Source organism: Pongo abelii, chromosome 9 (genome assembly GCF_028885655.2).
Source record: "Pongo abelii isolate AG06213 chromosome 9, NHGRI_mPonAbe1-v2.0_pri, whole genome shotgun sequence".
NCBI classification, from domain to species: domain Eukaryota; kingdom Metazoa; phylum Chordata; class Mammalia; order Primates; family Hominidae; genus Pongo; species Pongo abelii.
Genome location: NC_071994.2, coordinates 120,503,180 through 120,519,139, shown reverse-complemented (window position 1 = coordinate 120,519,139; position 15,960 = coordinate 120,503,180). Strand labels below are relative to the sequence as shown.

Here is a 15,960-nt window from a genome sequence, read left to right as displayed (position 1 = left end):
ATAAAAGGTAACTAAATCATTTATGTCTTCCTTCCCTAGATTCTTATGTATGTTAAATTAGAATAGATATAAATGTACTAAGAAAAGTTAAAAGCGGCCAGGCGTGGCTGTAATCCCAGCACTTTGGGAGGTCAAGGCCGGGGCAGATTATTTGAGGTCAGGAATTCAAGACCAGCCTGGTCAACATGGTGAAACTCCGTCTCTACTAAAAATAGCCAGGCGTGGTGGCAGGCACCTGTAGTCCCAGCTACTTGGGAGGCTGAGGCAAAAGAACGGTTTGAACCCAGGAGGCAGAGGTTAGAGTGAGCCGAGATCACGCCACTGTACTCCAGCCTGGGTGACAGAGCTACACTCCGTCTCAAAGAAAAAAGAAAAAAAAAAAAGAAAAGAAAAGTTAAAAGCACTATACAAGGTATTTTTAATTTCAAGTTTGGAGACTACCTGCCCACCCAAGATAACAAGAACAAACATTTACCGAGTGCCTTCTATCTGCTGGGCACGATTCTAAGTGCTTTAAATTGCTGATTTATTTAATCCTTACAATAACCCTTTTAGGTAGGTGCTATTTTTATCCTCACTTTAGAGATGAAGAAACTGAGGCACAGAGGTTAACTTGTCCAAGCAGGTACACTTAGGAGGTGCCAAAGCCAAGATGCCAACCCAGCCGGGGCCCCAGCAGTAACCCCCTACTGCCCAGAGCCCAGCATCAAAAACCCTTTGACTCTTCTAACTCTCTCTTTTCCCTTTTAGTACAACTATGACAAGAGCATTGTGGACAGTGGCACCACCAACCTTCGTTTGCCCAAGAAAGTGTTTGAAGCTGCAGTCAAATCCATCAAGGCAGCCTCCTCTGTGAGTGGACTAAGGATGGGGGTAAAAGAGATGGTACAGTGTCAGAGGGAGGCAGTGAGAGTCACATTCTTCAGCAACAGCCAAGATGTCTGCATTTAGACCCTTCTACTCAGACCTCTTAAAACACTCTTCCCCTAGCCAGGTGTGGTGGCTCACGCCTGTAATCCTAGCACTTTGGGAGGCCAAGGTGGGCAGATCACTAGGTCAGAAGTTCAAGACCAGCCTGACCAACATAGTGAAATCCCATCCCTACTAAAAGTACAAAAATTGGCTGGGTGTGGTGGCGCGCGCCTGTAATCCTAGCTACTCGGGGGGCTGAGACAGGAGAATCGCTTTAACTCAGGAGGTGGAGGTTGCGGTGAGCCATGATCACGCCACTGCACTCCAGCCTGGGCAACAGAGTGAGACTCTGTTTCAAAAAAAAAAAAAAAAAAAAAAAAAAACTCTTCCCCTTTATGGCTGTCACTTTGCTCATCACACAATCCCCTGGTACAAAAGTTTGACATCACACTCCCACTCTCTTCCTGTAATCCTCTGGTTGGTTTACCCCTCCTCACTTTGGATATTTCACTGTAAAAGCAAATGAAGGGCCCAGTTAATGTATCTGAACATGGGAGGGGCGAGATGATAAAGAGGCTTTTCCTTATTGTTATCCCCTTCTTGCCAACACAGACGGAGAAGTTCCCTGATGGTTTCTGGCTAGGAGAGCAGTTGGTATGCTGGCAAGCAGGCACCACCCCTTGGAACATTTTCCCAGTCATCTCACTCTACCTAATGGGTGAGGTTACCAACCAGTCCTTCCGCATCACCATCCTTCCACAGGTATGTCCCAGCCTGAGTCAGGGGGATCTCTCTTAAAAGTACACACTGGGAGACAGTGAGCAGGTATGGCTTGCCAGAACTTGGAAGACAAAACAGATGAGTAGTGTCCAGCAGTAAAGGGGTCTTAGAAAACCCATTAGAGCTCAGGGATGGTAAAGGGAAGGGCATAGATGCCTAGAAGGCAGAGATGGGCTGAAGGAAGTGAGGAAGACACTCACCCTGTGATTGCTTACCCCTAGCAATACCTGCGGCCAGTGGAAGATGTGGCCACGTCCCAAGACGACTGTTACAAGTTTGCCATCTCACAGTCATCCACGGGCACTGTTATGGGAGCTGTTATCATGGAGGGCTTCTACGTTGTCTTTGATCGGGCCCGAAAACGAATTGGCTTTGCTGTCAGCGCTTGCCATGGTGAGAGTGCCAGGGCTGAGGGTTTGGGGTCAGTCTCTCCACATTTTCCTTGTCAAACAACAGTTACTATACCTGGGCCCCTGTCAGTTTAGGGGAGGGTAGTAACAGTTGCATCAAACCCAAGTCAACAATTGTGCAAAAGCTAGTGTCAATGCTAGTCCTTTTTTTCTACTGCCTGCCATAATGACCACTGCCTGGATTGGTAACCTCTGTTGGAAACCCAGAGCAGCAAGAGCTACCTGGGTACCTTGGGAAGCTCTTCATGCAAGGGTAGCAGGTTGAGTCTATAGTGACCCTGTCAGCTGCCACATGGTGAGGCTGAATGCTACTTCAGAAAGGTGGCAGGGTTTCGCAATTGGATTTCAGCAGCAGAAAGTTAAGTTTACTAGGTGTGGCTTTTGGTCAACTCAGAACTACTGACTTTTAGTTATCACTCCTACTGGCTGGGTATACAAGGAAGGGCTGCTGCTCCCAGTGACTTGGGAGGGGAAACAGGCCTCTATCTGGTACTGGCTTCCCGGCCTGCTCCTAAATATCTCCTGGGAAGGAGATTAGGTAGCTTCTGCATGGGCTGATTTCAAGGCCTCACTATCAGGAAGTTCTTTTTGTTATATAACCCAAACTGCTCTATGACAATGAGAGCTGTCCATTCACATTTGCCCCCTCCCCAGTGCACGATGAGTTCAGGACGGCAGCGGTGGAAGGCCCTTTTGTCACCTCGGACATGGAAGACTGTGGCTACAACATTCCACAGACAGATGAGTCAACCCTCATGACCATAGCCTATGTCATGGCTGCCATCTGCGCCCTCTTCATGCTGCCACTCTGCCTCATGGTGTGTCAGTGGCGCTGCCTCCGCTGCCTGCGCCAGCAGCATGATGACTTTGCTGATGACATCTCCCTGCTGAAGTGAGGAGGCCCATGGGCAGAAGATAGAGATTCCCCTGGACCACACCTCCGTGGTTCACTTTGGTCACAAGTAGGAGACACAGATGGCAACTGTGTCCAGAGCACCTCAGGACCCTCCCCACCCACCAAATGCCTCTGCCTTGATGGAGAAGGAAAAGGCTGGCAAGGTGGGTTCCAGGGATTGTACCTGTAGGAAACAGAAAAGAGAAGAAAGAAGCACTCTGCTGGTGGGAATACTCTTGGTCACCTCAAATTTAAGTTGGGAAATTCTGCTGCTTGAAACTTCAGCCCTGAACCTTTGTCCACCATTCCTTTAAATTCTCCAACCCAAAGTATTCTTCTTTTCTTAGTTTCAGAAGTACTGGCATCACACGCAGGTTACCTTGGCGTGTGTCCCTGTGGTACCCTGGCAGAGAAGAGACCAAGCTTGTTTCCCTGCTGGCCAAAGTCAGTAGGAGAGGATGCACAGTTTCCTATTTGCTTTAGAGACAGGGACTGTATAAACAAGCCTAACATTGGTGCAAAGATTGCCTCTTGAATTAAAAAAAAAAAAAAAAACTAGATTGAATATTTATACAAATGGGGGTGGTTGGAAAGAGGAAAAGGAGAGGGAGTACAAAGACAGGGAATAGTGGGATCAAAGCTAGGAAAGGCAGAAACACAACCACTCACCAGTACTAGTTTTAGAACTCATCTCCAAGATAGCATCCCATCTCATAAGATGGGTGTTGTTTTCAATGTTTTCTTTTCTGTGGTTGCAGCCTGACCAAAAGTGAGATACGAAGGGCTTATCTAGCCAAAGAGCTCTTTTTTAGCTCTCTTAAATAAAGTGCCCACTAAGAAGTTCCACTTAACACATGAATTTCTACCATATGAATTTCACTTGTCTCTATCTGAACCACACTTTATTCTACATATGATAGGTAGCACTGAAATATCCTAACCCCCTAAGCTCCAGGTGCCCTGAGGGAGAGCAACTGGACTATAGCAGGGCTGGGCTCTGTCTTCCTGGTCACAGGCTCACTCTTTCCCCCAAATCTTCCTCTGGAGCTTTGCAGCCAAGGTGCTAAAAGGAATAGGTAGGAGACCTCTTCTACCTAATCCTTAAAAGCATAATGTTGAAGATTCATTCAACAGCTGATGCCCTATTACCCCTACCTGGATTTCTTCCTATTAGGCTATAAGAAGTAGCAAGATCTTTACATAATTCAGAGTGGTTTCATTGCCTTCCCACCCTCTCTAATGGCCCCTCCATTTATTTGACTAAAGCATCACACAGTGGCACTAGCATTATACCAAGAGTATGAGAAATACAGTGCTTTATGGCTCTAACATCATTGCCTTCAGTATCAAGGCTGCCTGGAGAAAGGATGGCAGCCTCAGGGCTTCCTTATGTCTTGCACCACAAGAGCTCCTTGATGAAGGCCATCTTCTGCCCCTATCCTGCTCTCCCCTCCCCGCTCCTAATGGTACGTGGGTACCCAGGCTGGTTCTTGGGCTAGGTAGTGGGGACCAAGTTCATTACCTCCCTATCAGCTCTAGCATAGTAAACTACGGTACCAGTGTTAGTGGGAAAAGCTGGGTTTTCCTAGTATACCCACTGCATCCTACTCTTATCTGGTCAACACGCTGCTTCCAGGTATGGGACCTGCCAAGTGTGGAATTTCCTGATAAGGGAGAGGGAAATACAAGGAGGGCCTCTGGTGTTCCTGGCCTCAGCCAGCTGCCCACAAGCCATAAACCAATAAAACAAGAATACTGAGTCAGTTTTTTATCTGGGTTCTCTTCATTACCACTGCACTTGGTGCTGCTTTGGCTGACTGGGAACACCCCATAACTACAGAGTCTGACAGGAAGACTGGAGACTGTCCACTTCTAGCTCGGAACTTACTGTGTAAATAAACTTTCAGAACTGCTACCATGAAGTGAAAATGCCACATTCTGCTTGATAATTTCTACCCATGTTGGGAAAAACTGGCTTTTTCCCAGCCCTTTCCAGGGCATAAAACTCAACCCCTTCAATAGCAAGTCCCATCAGCCTATTATTTTTTTAAAGAAAACTTGCACTTGTTTTTCTTTTTACAGTTACTTCCTTCCTGCCCCAAAACTATAAACACTAAGTGTAAAAAAAAGTCTTAACAACAGCTTCTTGCTTGTAAAAATATGTATTATACATCTCTATTTTTAAATTCTGCTCCTGAAAAATGACTGTCCCATTCTCCACTCACTGCATTTGGGGCCTTTCCCATTGGTCTGCATGTCTTTTATCATTGCAGGCCAGTGGACAGAGGGAGAAGGGAGAACAGGGGTGGCCAACACTTGTGTTGCTTTCTGACTGGTCCTGAACAAGAAAGAGTAACACTGAGGCGCTTGCTCCCATGCACAACTCTCCAAAACACTTATCCTTCTACAAGAGTGGGCTTTCCAGGGTCTTTACTGGGAAGCAGTTAAGCCCCCTCCTCACCCATTCCTTTTTTCTTTCTTTACTCCTTTGGCTTCAAAGGATTTTGGAAAAGAAACAATATGCTTTACACTCATTTCCAATTTCTAAATTTTCAGGGGATACTGAAAAATACGGCAGGTGGCCTAAGGCTGTTGTAAAGTTGAGGGGAGAGGAAATCTTAATATTACAAGATAAAAAACGAATCCCCTAAACGAAAAGAACAATAGAACTGGTCTTCCATTTTGCCACCTTTCCTGTTCATGACAGCTACTAATCTGGAGATAGTAACATTTCATTAACCAAAGAAAGTGGGTCACCTGACCTCTGAAGAGCTGAGTACTCAGGCCACTCCAATCACCCTACAAGATGCCAAGGAGGTCCCAGGAAGTCCAGCTCCTTAAACTGACGCTAGTCAATAAACCTGGGCAAGTGAGGCAAGAGAAATGAGAAAGAATCCATCTGTGAGGTGACAGGCAAGGATGAAAGACAAAGAAGGAAAAGAGTATCAAAAGCAGAGAGGAGATCATTTAGTTGGGTCTGAAAGGAAAAGTCTTTGCTATCTGACATGTACTGCTAGTATCTGTAGGCATTTTAGGTCCCAGAATGGAAAAAAAAAATCAGTTATTGGTAATATAATAATGTCCTTTCCCTGGAGTCAGTTTTTTTAAAAAGTTAACTCTTAGTTTTTACTTGTTTAATTCTAAAAGAGAAGGGAGCTGAGGCCATTCCCTGTAGGAGTAAAGATAAAAGGATAGGAAAAGATTCAAAGCTCTAATAGAGTCACAGCTTTCCCAGAAGTACAATAAGCAGAGGTGGAAAATGATCTAGTTCCTGATAGCTACCCACAGAGCAAGTGATTTATAAATTTGAAATCCAAACTACTTTCTTAATATCACTTTGGTCTCCATTTTTCCCAGGACAGGAAATATGTCACCCCTAACTTTCTTGCTTCAAAAATTAAAATCCAGCATCCCAAGATCATTCTATAAGTAATTTTGCATAGACATCTCCTCACCCCAGTGCCTGTCTGGAGCTCACCCAAGGTCACCAAACAACTTGGTTGTGAACCAACTGCCTTAACCTTCAGGGGGAGGGGGATTAGCTAGACTAGGAGACCAGAAGTGAATGGGAAAGGGTGAGGACTTCACAATGTTGGCCTGTCAAAGCTTGATTAGAAGCCAAGCCAGTGGCAGCAAAGGAAGGCTTGGCCAAGGAAAAACCTGTGGGTTGTGCTAATTTCTGTCCAGAAAATAGGGTGGACAGAAGCTTGTGGGGTGCATGGAGGAACTGGGACCTGGTTATGTTGTTATTCTCAGACTGTGAATTTTGGTGATGTAAAACAGAATATTCTGTAAACCTAATGTCTGTATAAATAATGAGCGTTAACACAGTAAAATATTCAATAAGAAGTCAAACTACTAGGGTTACTTTTTTTTCCTCAATCAGAGTCTCATTTTATCCATTTGGAGTAGAGTGGCTAAAACAATACTGAGGCTTCTGGAGGCTTTCGGTAAGCAAGGCATCTGGTTGGACAGTGGGTGAGCACCAGGCTTTAAATCTGCATACATGAGCCTTAAGAAAATGGACTAGAGGCTGAGCCAAACCAAAGCAGAATGGCCTTAGAGCAACAGCAGGTTCCTAGGTGGTTTTTATATTGTATTTGAAAACAGCCCTGGGCAGGGATATCATAATTTCAAGGCCAAACTAAACATCATCTTCCCTACAATCTGCATCCCCCAAAGGAATTGCAAGATGAGGGGGAACAGACTGTTTCTGCATAATATACATACTTTCATTTACGAACATTGGAATACAGACTTTCTATACACACATTACCTATATAATAAAAATGTACATGGCATGAGTATATGTCACTGTATAAATATAGAGTTTTAGAAATCTTGAACCCGCGCTTCCTGTTCACATCAGTTTCTCTTCTTCTTCCTCCCCAGTCAGGTCCGTCATTTAAGAGTTGGACAAAAGGGACAAGTGTCATTTGTGTTGGTCTGGGCCCAGAATTTGATACACTGGAAAGAAAGAAAGACACACCTCAGGTTTATCTGGAAAAACAAAGGGAAGGAAGGAGAGAATGCCAATAAGGTTCAACAAGGCCTAAGTCGGAAAAGTTCTTACACTGAGGTACAAGAGGGGCTTTTTTTGTTGTTGTTCTTTTTTCTTTTTTTGAGACAGAGTCTCACTCTATTGCCCAGGCTGGAGTGCAGTGGTGCGATCTCAGCTCACTGGAACCTCTGCTTCCTGGGTTCAAGCTATTCTCCTGCCTCAGCCTCCCGAGTAGCTGGGATTACAGGCGTTCACCACCATTCCCGGCTAATTTTTGTATTTTTAGTAGAGATGGGGTTTCACTTTGTTGGCCAGGCTGGTCTCGAACTCCTGGCCTCAAGTGATCTGCCTGCCTCAGCCTCCCAAAGTGCTGGGATTACAGGTGTAAGCCACCGCGCCTGGCCCCAAGAAGGGCTATTCAATGGCTCTTACCCTAAAAGAATCCTCAGTGCAAGTGAACCTGTCCTTTTTATGAGGAACATTAACAATGAGCTGATGAAAGTGTTCATGATGCTGCTTTTTGTTGAATGTCTAGTGTGGCTTGCTCCCCCTTAGGATCCATTTTGCCTGAGATGAGCATCTCTGTTCTAAGACCTGACACCCTCAAATCTTATTCAGGAATTTTTCTTACCAAGAATCTAGATGTAAATTCAGTTTCTACCTCTTGGAAAAGCAAAATGAACAAAACAAAATGTTAAGAGGGAATCATCCCTGATACTAAGAGACTTAACTCTGCCTGGCAACATAAAAAAATAGGAATGAGTTGTCAGTCTGTGAAGATAATCTCTAACCGGCAAGCCTTCCAAGCTATTCTGTTAATGGAGTTACTAATCTCATACTCAGGTCCTCCATTCCATTCCTCTCATCTAGGCAAAGTCTTCTGACAATGCTATATTTTGAACAATAGTTAGACATGTGGGATTATCACTCATTGTCAATTTTCCAAGAAAGTTATTTAGTGCTCAGTATGAATTGCTTATCCAGTCCCCTGAAGGCAATGGGGTAAAAAGCTGAGAGATCCTAACTGCAGTATTCTGAATTCTGCTAATGTTTAAGCCACAATTTACTGAAAACCTTATGATTAGATATTAGAGACCAGGTGCAGTGGCTCACACATGTAATCCCAGCACTTTGGGAGGCTGAGGCAGGAGGATCACCTGAGCCCAGGAGTTTGAGACCAGCCTGGGCAACATAACAAGACCTTGTCTCTACTAAAAAAGAAAAAAAAAATTAGTTGGGCATGATGGCATGTGCCTGTAGTCTCAGCTACTCAAGAGACTGAAGCACCTTAAGCCTAGGAGATTGAGGCTATAGTGAGCTATAATCGTGCCACTGCATTCTAGTCTGGGCAACAGAAAGAAACCCTATCTCAAAAAACAAACAAAAAAAAAGCTGGGCATGGTGGCTCACGCCTGTACTCCCAACACTTTGGGAGGCTGAGATGGGCAGATCACAAGGTCAGGAGTTCAAGACCAGCCTGGCCAATATGGTGAAACCCCGTCTCTACTAAAAATACAAAAATTACCCAGGCATGTTGGCGGGCGCCTGTAGTCCCAGCTACTCAGGAGGCTGAGGCAGAAGAATCACTTGAACCTGAGAGGTGGAGGTTGCAGTGAGCTGAGATCACACCACTGCACTCCAGCCTGGGCAACAGAGCAAGACTCTGTCAAAAAAAAAAAAAAAAAAAGAAGAAGATATTAATGATGAGCACCAACACAGTAAAAGAAAACTTATTTTAGCTGTCAGGAAAAAAAAAGAGTAGAAAATGAGAAAGAAAAATTATTTTAGCTGTCAGAAGAAAAAGTGTAGAAAATGAGGAAGGTCTGTAACACCTACCTCCTTGTGCAATACATGGGTACACGCCATTGGATGCAGCTCACTGGGCTGGACGAGTTTCTGGCACATTAGACATAGCTTACAGGTGGCTGGAGCCTGTAGAACAGAGGCAGCCTGGTCAAAAGGTAAGGAACCTCTGGGTCTCCTTGCCTTTTATGCCCATAATTCCATGCAGCAAAAAGATTTATATCAAAAGAAATAAAAACCCAAATATAGATTCTTGCCCAAAATATTTGCATTTTCCCAGTAGGGCTGCAAATAACCCAACTGATGGTTTCTTCCTGCACTCCACCTGTAAACCCACTCCTTCCTCACCTCCAGCTTCTCCATATCACAGTGTTCAAAGAAAAAGAGTCTTACATGAGAAGACCTTCCAGGATATGAAACTTGGGCAGAAGGCAAGAACATTGGGGTACTGATTTGGGCCAGTGGAGCAGGGAACAAGGCCCGGATGCGACCAAGTGGCTGTAGGTAGAAACATTGTCAGAATAAGGGAAGAGAGTCTCAGTAACAGAGCATATCACAAAAATCACTTATTTCCCAGTCCAGCAAAGGAAAAAAGCAGACTAGCTACCTCTGACTGGAATGCTTCTTCCCACCCCACATTTTTCTGAAATCTACCTCCTTCCCCAGCCCTCAAAAGGCCTAAGTTCTCTCCCAAGTGGCTTTTCTCACCTGAGTACTTGCTGCCACCCGCTCATGTTCTGCCAGTCGTGCAGCAACCAACTGGATAAGTTCCTCCATGGTCAGGCCTGCCATGGTGGTACGTGCTGTCTTGATCTGCTGAAGAATGTTGGTCATCTGGGCCCTGAGAAAGAAAAATGTTGAGGGAGAGAAAGCCTACGCTATACCCACGGGGAACACCCATGTAACCTCCTCTATTTTAACCCATAAGCATTTCTCTGATAAAGACATCTGAATCAGTCCTTGAAGATACTTACTTATTGCACTGTGGGAACCGGGTCAGCAGCTTCTCCAGGATCTTCTCCAGTTTGTCTACTGGTTGGGGCCGGGGAGTTTCAGTAGAAGCCTTAACACCGCCCAAGCCTGGGGGAGGCGGGATGGAGGCGGCAGGGGGCATGTGTGGACCATGGGGGCTGACAAGGGAACCCAAGCCAGGGCTATTTCTGCCATGGGAGCCAGGAAGGGGTGAGGAAGGCTGGCTGGGCTGGGAAAGGGCAGGGTTCAGGATTGGGAAAGACAAGGAGCGGGGATCTGCACTGGGCATAACCATGGGCATTGTGACCTGCCCAATGGAGAAGGGCATCCGAGGAGCCAGAGAGGGACTGGGTTGAAACACCTGAAGCATGAAGTCTGTCTGCAGAGGAGAAGAGGTAGAGGACGAGAGAGAAAGGAAGAAAAAGAAAGTTTAGGAAACTGGAGAAGAAATCAATGAACAACTCTTGCACTGAATAGGGATGGTCCCAATATCTTCATAAAAAGAACACGTAGAAGACTCTGCTGCTGCTATCAACACAGAAAGGTGAACTTCCCCCCCAAAGCCACTCTCTTACCTCTGATGGAGGTGGAGGTAAAGTGGGAGTAGGGATTTGAGGAAGGCTGCTCAGCTTGGCTCCGTTCCTCACTAACTGGATATGACTATTAAATTGGTCCTAAAAAAAAAAAAGGATTATTTTTACTGCTGAACTGACTGAGGCTCTCTAGAAAGACAGCACCATCCATTATCAGGAAAACAAAAGGAATAGTAGGATAGGCCCCAAATGGCAATACAAAAGGCTACCTCCCAATTGCTGGAAGTGTTAAGCACAGACTAACACTGACTGAATGATGACTCATAGATACACTTACACGAACATTCTTTTTCATTATCCGAACTCCATTCAGTCTCGTCTCCCACTCCTGTTTGGAACGAACTGTCTCCAGTGTTGGGGGAGTTGACCTTTCAAGAAACCAACAGGAATTTACAGATTTAAAGAAAGCCCTGCTGGGCACAGTGACTCATGCCCGTAATCCCAGCACAAAAGAGGCCAAGGCAGGCAGATCACTTGAGCTCAGGAGTTCTAGACCAGCCTGGGCAATGTGGCTAAACCCTGTCTCTTAAAAAAATACAAAATTAGCCAGGTGTGGTGGCTCGCGCTTATAGTCCCAGCTACTTGGCAGGCTGAGGTAGGAGGATGGCTTGTGCTCAGGAGACGGAGGTTGCAGTGAGCCAAGATGGCACCACTGCACAACAGAGGGAGACCCTGTCATTAAAAAAAAAAAAAAAAAAAAAAAGCCCAATTCCTAATTCTCTGAGATAGCAAAAGCAAAATAGTAGCTGGCTAACTGCCGTTGAGAAGAGGTGGGAGCAGGTGCAGGAGAAGCCCAAGATTCGAATTCCTTTGCCTCACTTTAACTCCAGTATCTTTTAAGTAATTGAGAAAGACAACCAACAACAGAGAGAGGGTTCTTGTCTGCCTGAAAATGCCACAGCGGTCCTCCAAGTTCCATGGCAGAAAGAAAATAAATGACTACATAGGAAATGAATCTCCAAAGACCATTGTTACGCTTTATAGGTTAACAGATGCTGGTTATTTTTTATTTTTTAGAGACAGGGTCTCACTGTCACCTAGGCTGGAGTGCAGTGATGCAATCAAAGCTCACTGCAGCCTCGGCCTCCTGGGCACAAGTGATCCTCCTGCCTCGACCTCCCAAAGTGCTGGGATTACAGGAGCATGCTATTACGTCTGGCTTTAACAGATAGTGTTTATCCAAATGGAAACAAAACATTAAAAAATGCAAAACTATAAAACTGTAGCAGGGAAGAGTTACAGTATAGAACTTTAGAATGTGAGAGGAAAAATCACTGAGCAATTGCTATTGCAGACAGAGATAGCCTTACAATTCCTGTGCAGATAGAATAAGTGCCAGACTAGCTGGCCTAGGAATGAAAAAACCTAAACAAACAAACAAACAAACTGCAAGACAATTAAAGCTCTAGAATGGAAAGGTACTTACTTGAGGTAAGTAAGGTGCAATTCTGCCTCTTTTTCTGCTTCTTCTAGTTTCAGTACCAGTAACTCTTTCCGGCTCTCTAGTGATAAGATCTAAGGAAGCCACACACATACAAATACTTTATTAATTTTACATACACAAAGGTACTCCTAGGTAGTGAAAACAAATGCTTACTGGCTCTCCTATTACTATGCCAAAAGTAGATACCATCTGGAAGCCTGAAATTAAGACTTTCAAGATACCAGCTCCTCTTCTCACCTCTGCCTTCCAGGCCCGTTCAGTCTCTTCCATAATGTTCCTATTTATTTCGCCATCCTGATTCTTGAGTCTATCCAGTTCCATTTCCCACACCTCTCTGTAAGATAAGAAACCAAGAACAAGACTAAGGAAGAAAGATAAGCTTGTTGAGAGACACCAGGGCAAAAGTACAACCCAAAATTGGTCAGCCAAGTATGTTACAAGAAGTCTTACTCTAAGTATTAACTATACTTATTTTTCTTTCTTCTTTTTTTTTTTGCTAATCAAAAGAGAGCTGGAGTATAAGTATCAAATATAGATACAGACAAATAATGTTTACAGTGGTCTGCAGTTGCATAAAGGCCCTATATTTGAAAGTAAAAATGTTGTGACCGGGCGTGGTGGCTGACGCCTGTAATCCCAGCACTTTGGAAGTCCAAGATGGGCAGATCACTTGAAATCAGGAGTTTGAGACCAGTCTGGCCAGCATAGTGAAACCCCATCTCTACTAAAAATACAAAAATTAGCTGGGCATGATGGCATACGCCTGTAGTCCCAGCTACTCAGAAGGGTGAGGCAAGAGAATTGCTTGAACCTGGGAGGCAGAGGTTGCAGTGAGCCAAGAACGCACCACTGCACTACAGCCTAGGCTACAAAGCGAGACTCTGTCTCAAAAAAAAAAAAAAAAAAAAGGTTTGTATCTCCACTTGCTAAAATAAGGTTACCTACAGCAGGAAAAAGACTGCATCTTAGAACAAAAGCCCTCCATTGAAGGCAGAACATTCTTCTATGTTCAAGAGGATTCAAAACCATTATGGCATTCTGCATTCTTATTTCCCAACATGTCTTTTAGTATGGGTCCTGAAGAATGAATGCAGGACCAAACACAGGGGTCCACTTTTTTGTTTGTTTGTTTTTTATAGACAGGGTCTTACTCTGTTGCCCAGACCAGAGTACAGTGCTATGACCTTGGTTCACTGCAGCCTCAACCCCCTGGGCTCAAGCAATCTTCTTGCCTTAGCCTCCCAAGTTGCTGGGACTACAGACACAAGCCACCACGCCTGGCTGATGCTTACTTATCATTTTTTGTAGAGACAGGGGTCTCACTTTGTTCTACAGGCTGTTCTCGAACTCCCGGGATCAAGTGATCCTGCTACCTCGGCCTCCTACAGTGCTGGGATTACAGGCTACTGTGCCTGGCCAGAGGCCTACTTAATATTCATCCTTAATGCAGCAAATCACTAATTCGCTACTAAGCACACTGATACAAGCTTATTAATTTTCAAATTTTCCTAGCTATAGTAAATATGCTTCAAAAGGAAAAAAATGTTCTCTTCATACCTCAGGACTTCTCATTTTCCTTGGTTTCCTCCCTCCTTACATGCTTTTCCCCCACTCAGCATGAGAGTGACCAACTGTCCTGGTTTGCCCAGTACTGAGGGTTTTCCCAGGATGGATGACTTTCAGTGCTAAAACTGGGATGGGTGATCACCCTACTCAGAACTATAGAGGCCGTTAAGCAACACAGCTGGCAAAGGAATTTCCTTATATTACATTTGATTGTGGTAAGTTTTATAGCTGGAAGCCTGGATTACCAAGATCAGTGGACAGAATAGGATGAAAATACTTAAATTATCTCCCCGACATTTTAGAAAAGTAAAAATAAAAGAAGAAAAGCTTGGGAGGAGTTACATGTTTTGTCGTTTTTTGAGACAGAGTCTCACTCTGTCACCCAGGCTAGAGTGCAATGGCGTGATCTTGGCTCATGGCATCCTCCGCCTCCTGGGTTCAAGCGATTCTCCTGCCTCAGCCTCCCGAGTAGGTGGTACTACAGGCACGTACCACCACGCTCGCCTAATTTTTTGTATTTTTAGTAGAGACAGGGTTTCACCATGTTAGCCAGGATGGTCTCGATCTCCTGACCTCGTGATCCACCCACCTCGGCCTCCCAAAGTGCTGGGATTACAGGTGTAAGCCTCCGCTCCGCGCCCGGCCAAGAGTAACATCTTAAGAGAAATGTTCCCACTTTTCTTTTCTTTTTTTTTTTTTTTTTTTTGACAGGGAGTCTCTATCTGTTGCCCAGTCTGGAGTGCAGTGACACAATCTTGGCTCACTGCAGCCTCCACTTCTCAGGTTCAAATGATTCTCCTGCCTCAGCCTCCGGAGTAGCTGGATTAGAGGCGCCCACCACCACGCCCAGCTAATTTTTTTTGTATTTTTAGTAGAGATGGGGTTTTGCCATGTTGGCCAGGCTGGTCTCAAACTCCTAACCTCAGGTGATCCACCCACCTCGGCCTCCCAAAGTGCTGGGATTATAGGCGTGAGCCACCGCGCCTGGCCCCCACTTTTCTTCAGTGAGAGAAACTTTTATTTCCCTTCTGTTTTTGTAGTAACCTTACATATATGAAAGAGAGCAATTTGATTAACAGAAGTTTATGAGGCCCTTTCCTCTCACATATTCTTGCTTTTGACCCCAATTCTCCACATATCCCTGGTTCTCTATTTCATGTATAGGTAGAGAGGGGGTGTGTGTGTGTGTTACACACTTATTCAATCTCTGACATTATCAGCCCTCTACTGACAAGGTATATTCATCTATTAGAAATGAGAAGTAGGTGGGCATTTTCTGCCTTAATCTCCAGGTATTGCTTCCCCAAATTAACTTCCTAGCAGAAAACACATTATCTAACAATTTTTTTTTTTTTTTAAGACTGTCACCCAAGCTTACACCGGCGGGATCTCGGCTCACTGCAACCTCCACCTCCCAGGTTCAGGCAATTCTCCTGCCTCAGCCTCCCAAGTACCTGGGACTACAGGTGCATACCACCACATCTGGCTAATTTTTGTATTTTTAGTAGAAACAGGGTTTTTCCATGTTGGTCAGGCTGGTCTTGAACTCCTGACCTCAGGTGATCCACCAGCCTCAGCCTCCCAAAGTGCTGGAATTAAAAGTGTGAGCCACTACGCCCAGCCTAATAATTCTTTAGACAAAGATTTTATAGGCAGCTGTGTTTTCTTGCTACAACACATATTCCCTCAGTTCCAAAATATATGAAGAGTCAGAATGCTCTTACCATAAAAATATGTGAAATACATTACAGAGTCAATCCATCTAGCCTACTATTCACTCTGACAATCGGATAATTGTAGGAAAACATGACAGTTGCCTTCTGTGACTGATGTTATCCTTGAAGATTATAGATGCTCACTGAACATCTCTAACTTTCATTAAATACATTGTCAACTACAAATATAAACTTATATTAGAAAAATCCTCTTATGTCAATGGAAACATTCCACATATTCACAAACAAAAAATATTTTCCTTTGGGTTTTTTGCCACATTTACCTCACTGGGATCTTACAAAAGGAACTACATGCAACAATAGCAAAAATGGTTAAGAAATTATTTTCTTATTTTCTTTTTTTTAGAG

General features: G+C 44.5%; 2 protein-coding genes across 5 annotated transcripts in view; one reads left to right on the top strand and one right to left on the bottom strand.

The window, feature by feature from the left end:
- Positions 1-6,846, top strand: part of BACE1 (beta-secretase 1) — a 30,532-nt gene extending 23,686 nt beyond the window's left edge. Inside the window, exons 6-9 of the mRNA XM_002822526.6 lie at positions 751-852; positions 1,525-1,674; positions 1,914-2,085; positions 2,757-6,846. Coding sequence (XP_002822572.4) covers positions 751-852; positions 1,525-1,674; positions 1,914-2,085; positions 2,757-2,998 — 666 coding nt within the window. The 3' untranslated portion in view covers positions 2,999-6,846. The remainder of the gene's footprint in view (positions 1-750; positions 853-1,524; positions 1,675-1,913; positions 2,086-2,756) is intronic.
- A 15-nt stretch (positions 6,847-6,861) lies between these two features.
- Positions 6,862-15,960, bottom strand: part of RNF214 (ring finger protein 214) — a 53,911-nt gene continuing 44,812 nt past the window's right edge. For 2 of the 4 annotated variants that reach the window (XM_002822528.4, XM_002822529.4), the window contains exons 7-15: positions 12,548-12,644; positions 12,293-12,381; positions 11,144-11,234; positions 10,849-10,947; positions 10,276-10,652; positions 10,010-10,142; positions 9,695-9,799; positions 9,335-9,430; positions 6,862-7,464 (exon numbers count right to left, since the gene is read on the bottom strand). In XM_002822528.4, coding sequence (XP_002822574.2) covers positions 7,399-7,464; positions 9,335-9,430; positions 9,695-9,799; positions 10,010-10,142; positions 10,276-10,652; positions 10,849-10,947; positions 11,144-11,234; positions 12,293-12,381; positions 12,548-12,644 — 1,153 coding nt within the window. In that variant the 3' untranslated portion in view covers positions 6,862-7,398. The remainder of the gene's footprint in view (positions 7,465-9,334; positions 9,431-9,694; positions 9,800-10,009; positions 10,143-10,275; positions 10,653-10,848; positions 10,948-11,143; positions 11,235-12,292; positions 12,382-12,547; positions 12,645-15,960) is intronic. The other 2 variants (XM_063711405.1, XM_054525157.1) reach the window with 1 other exon arrangement.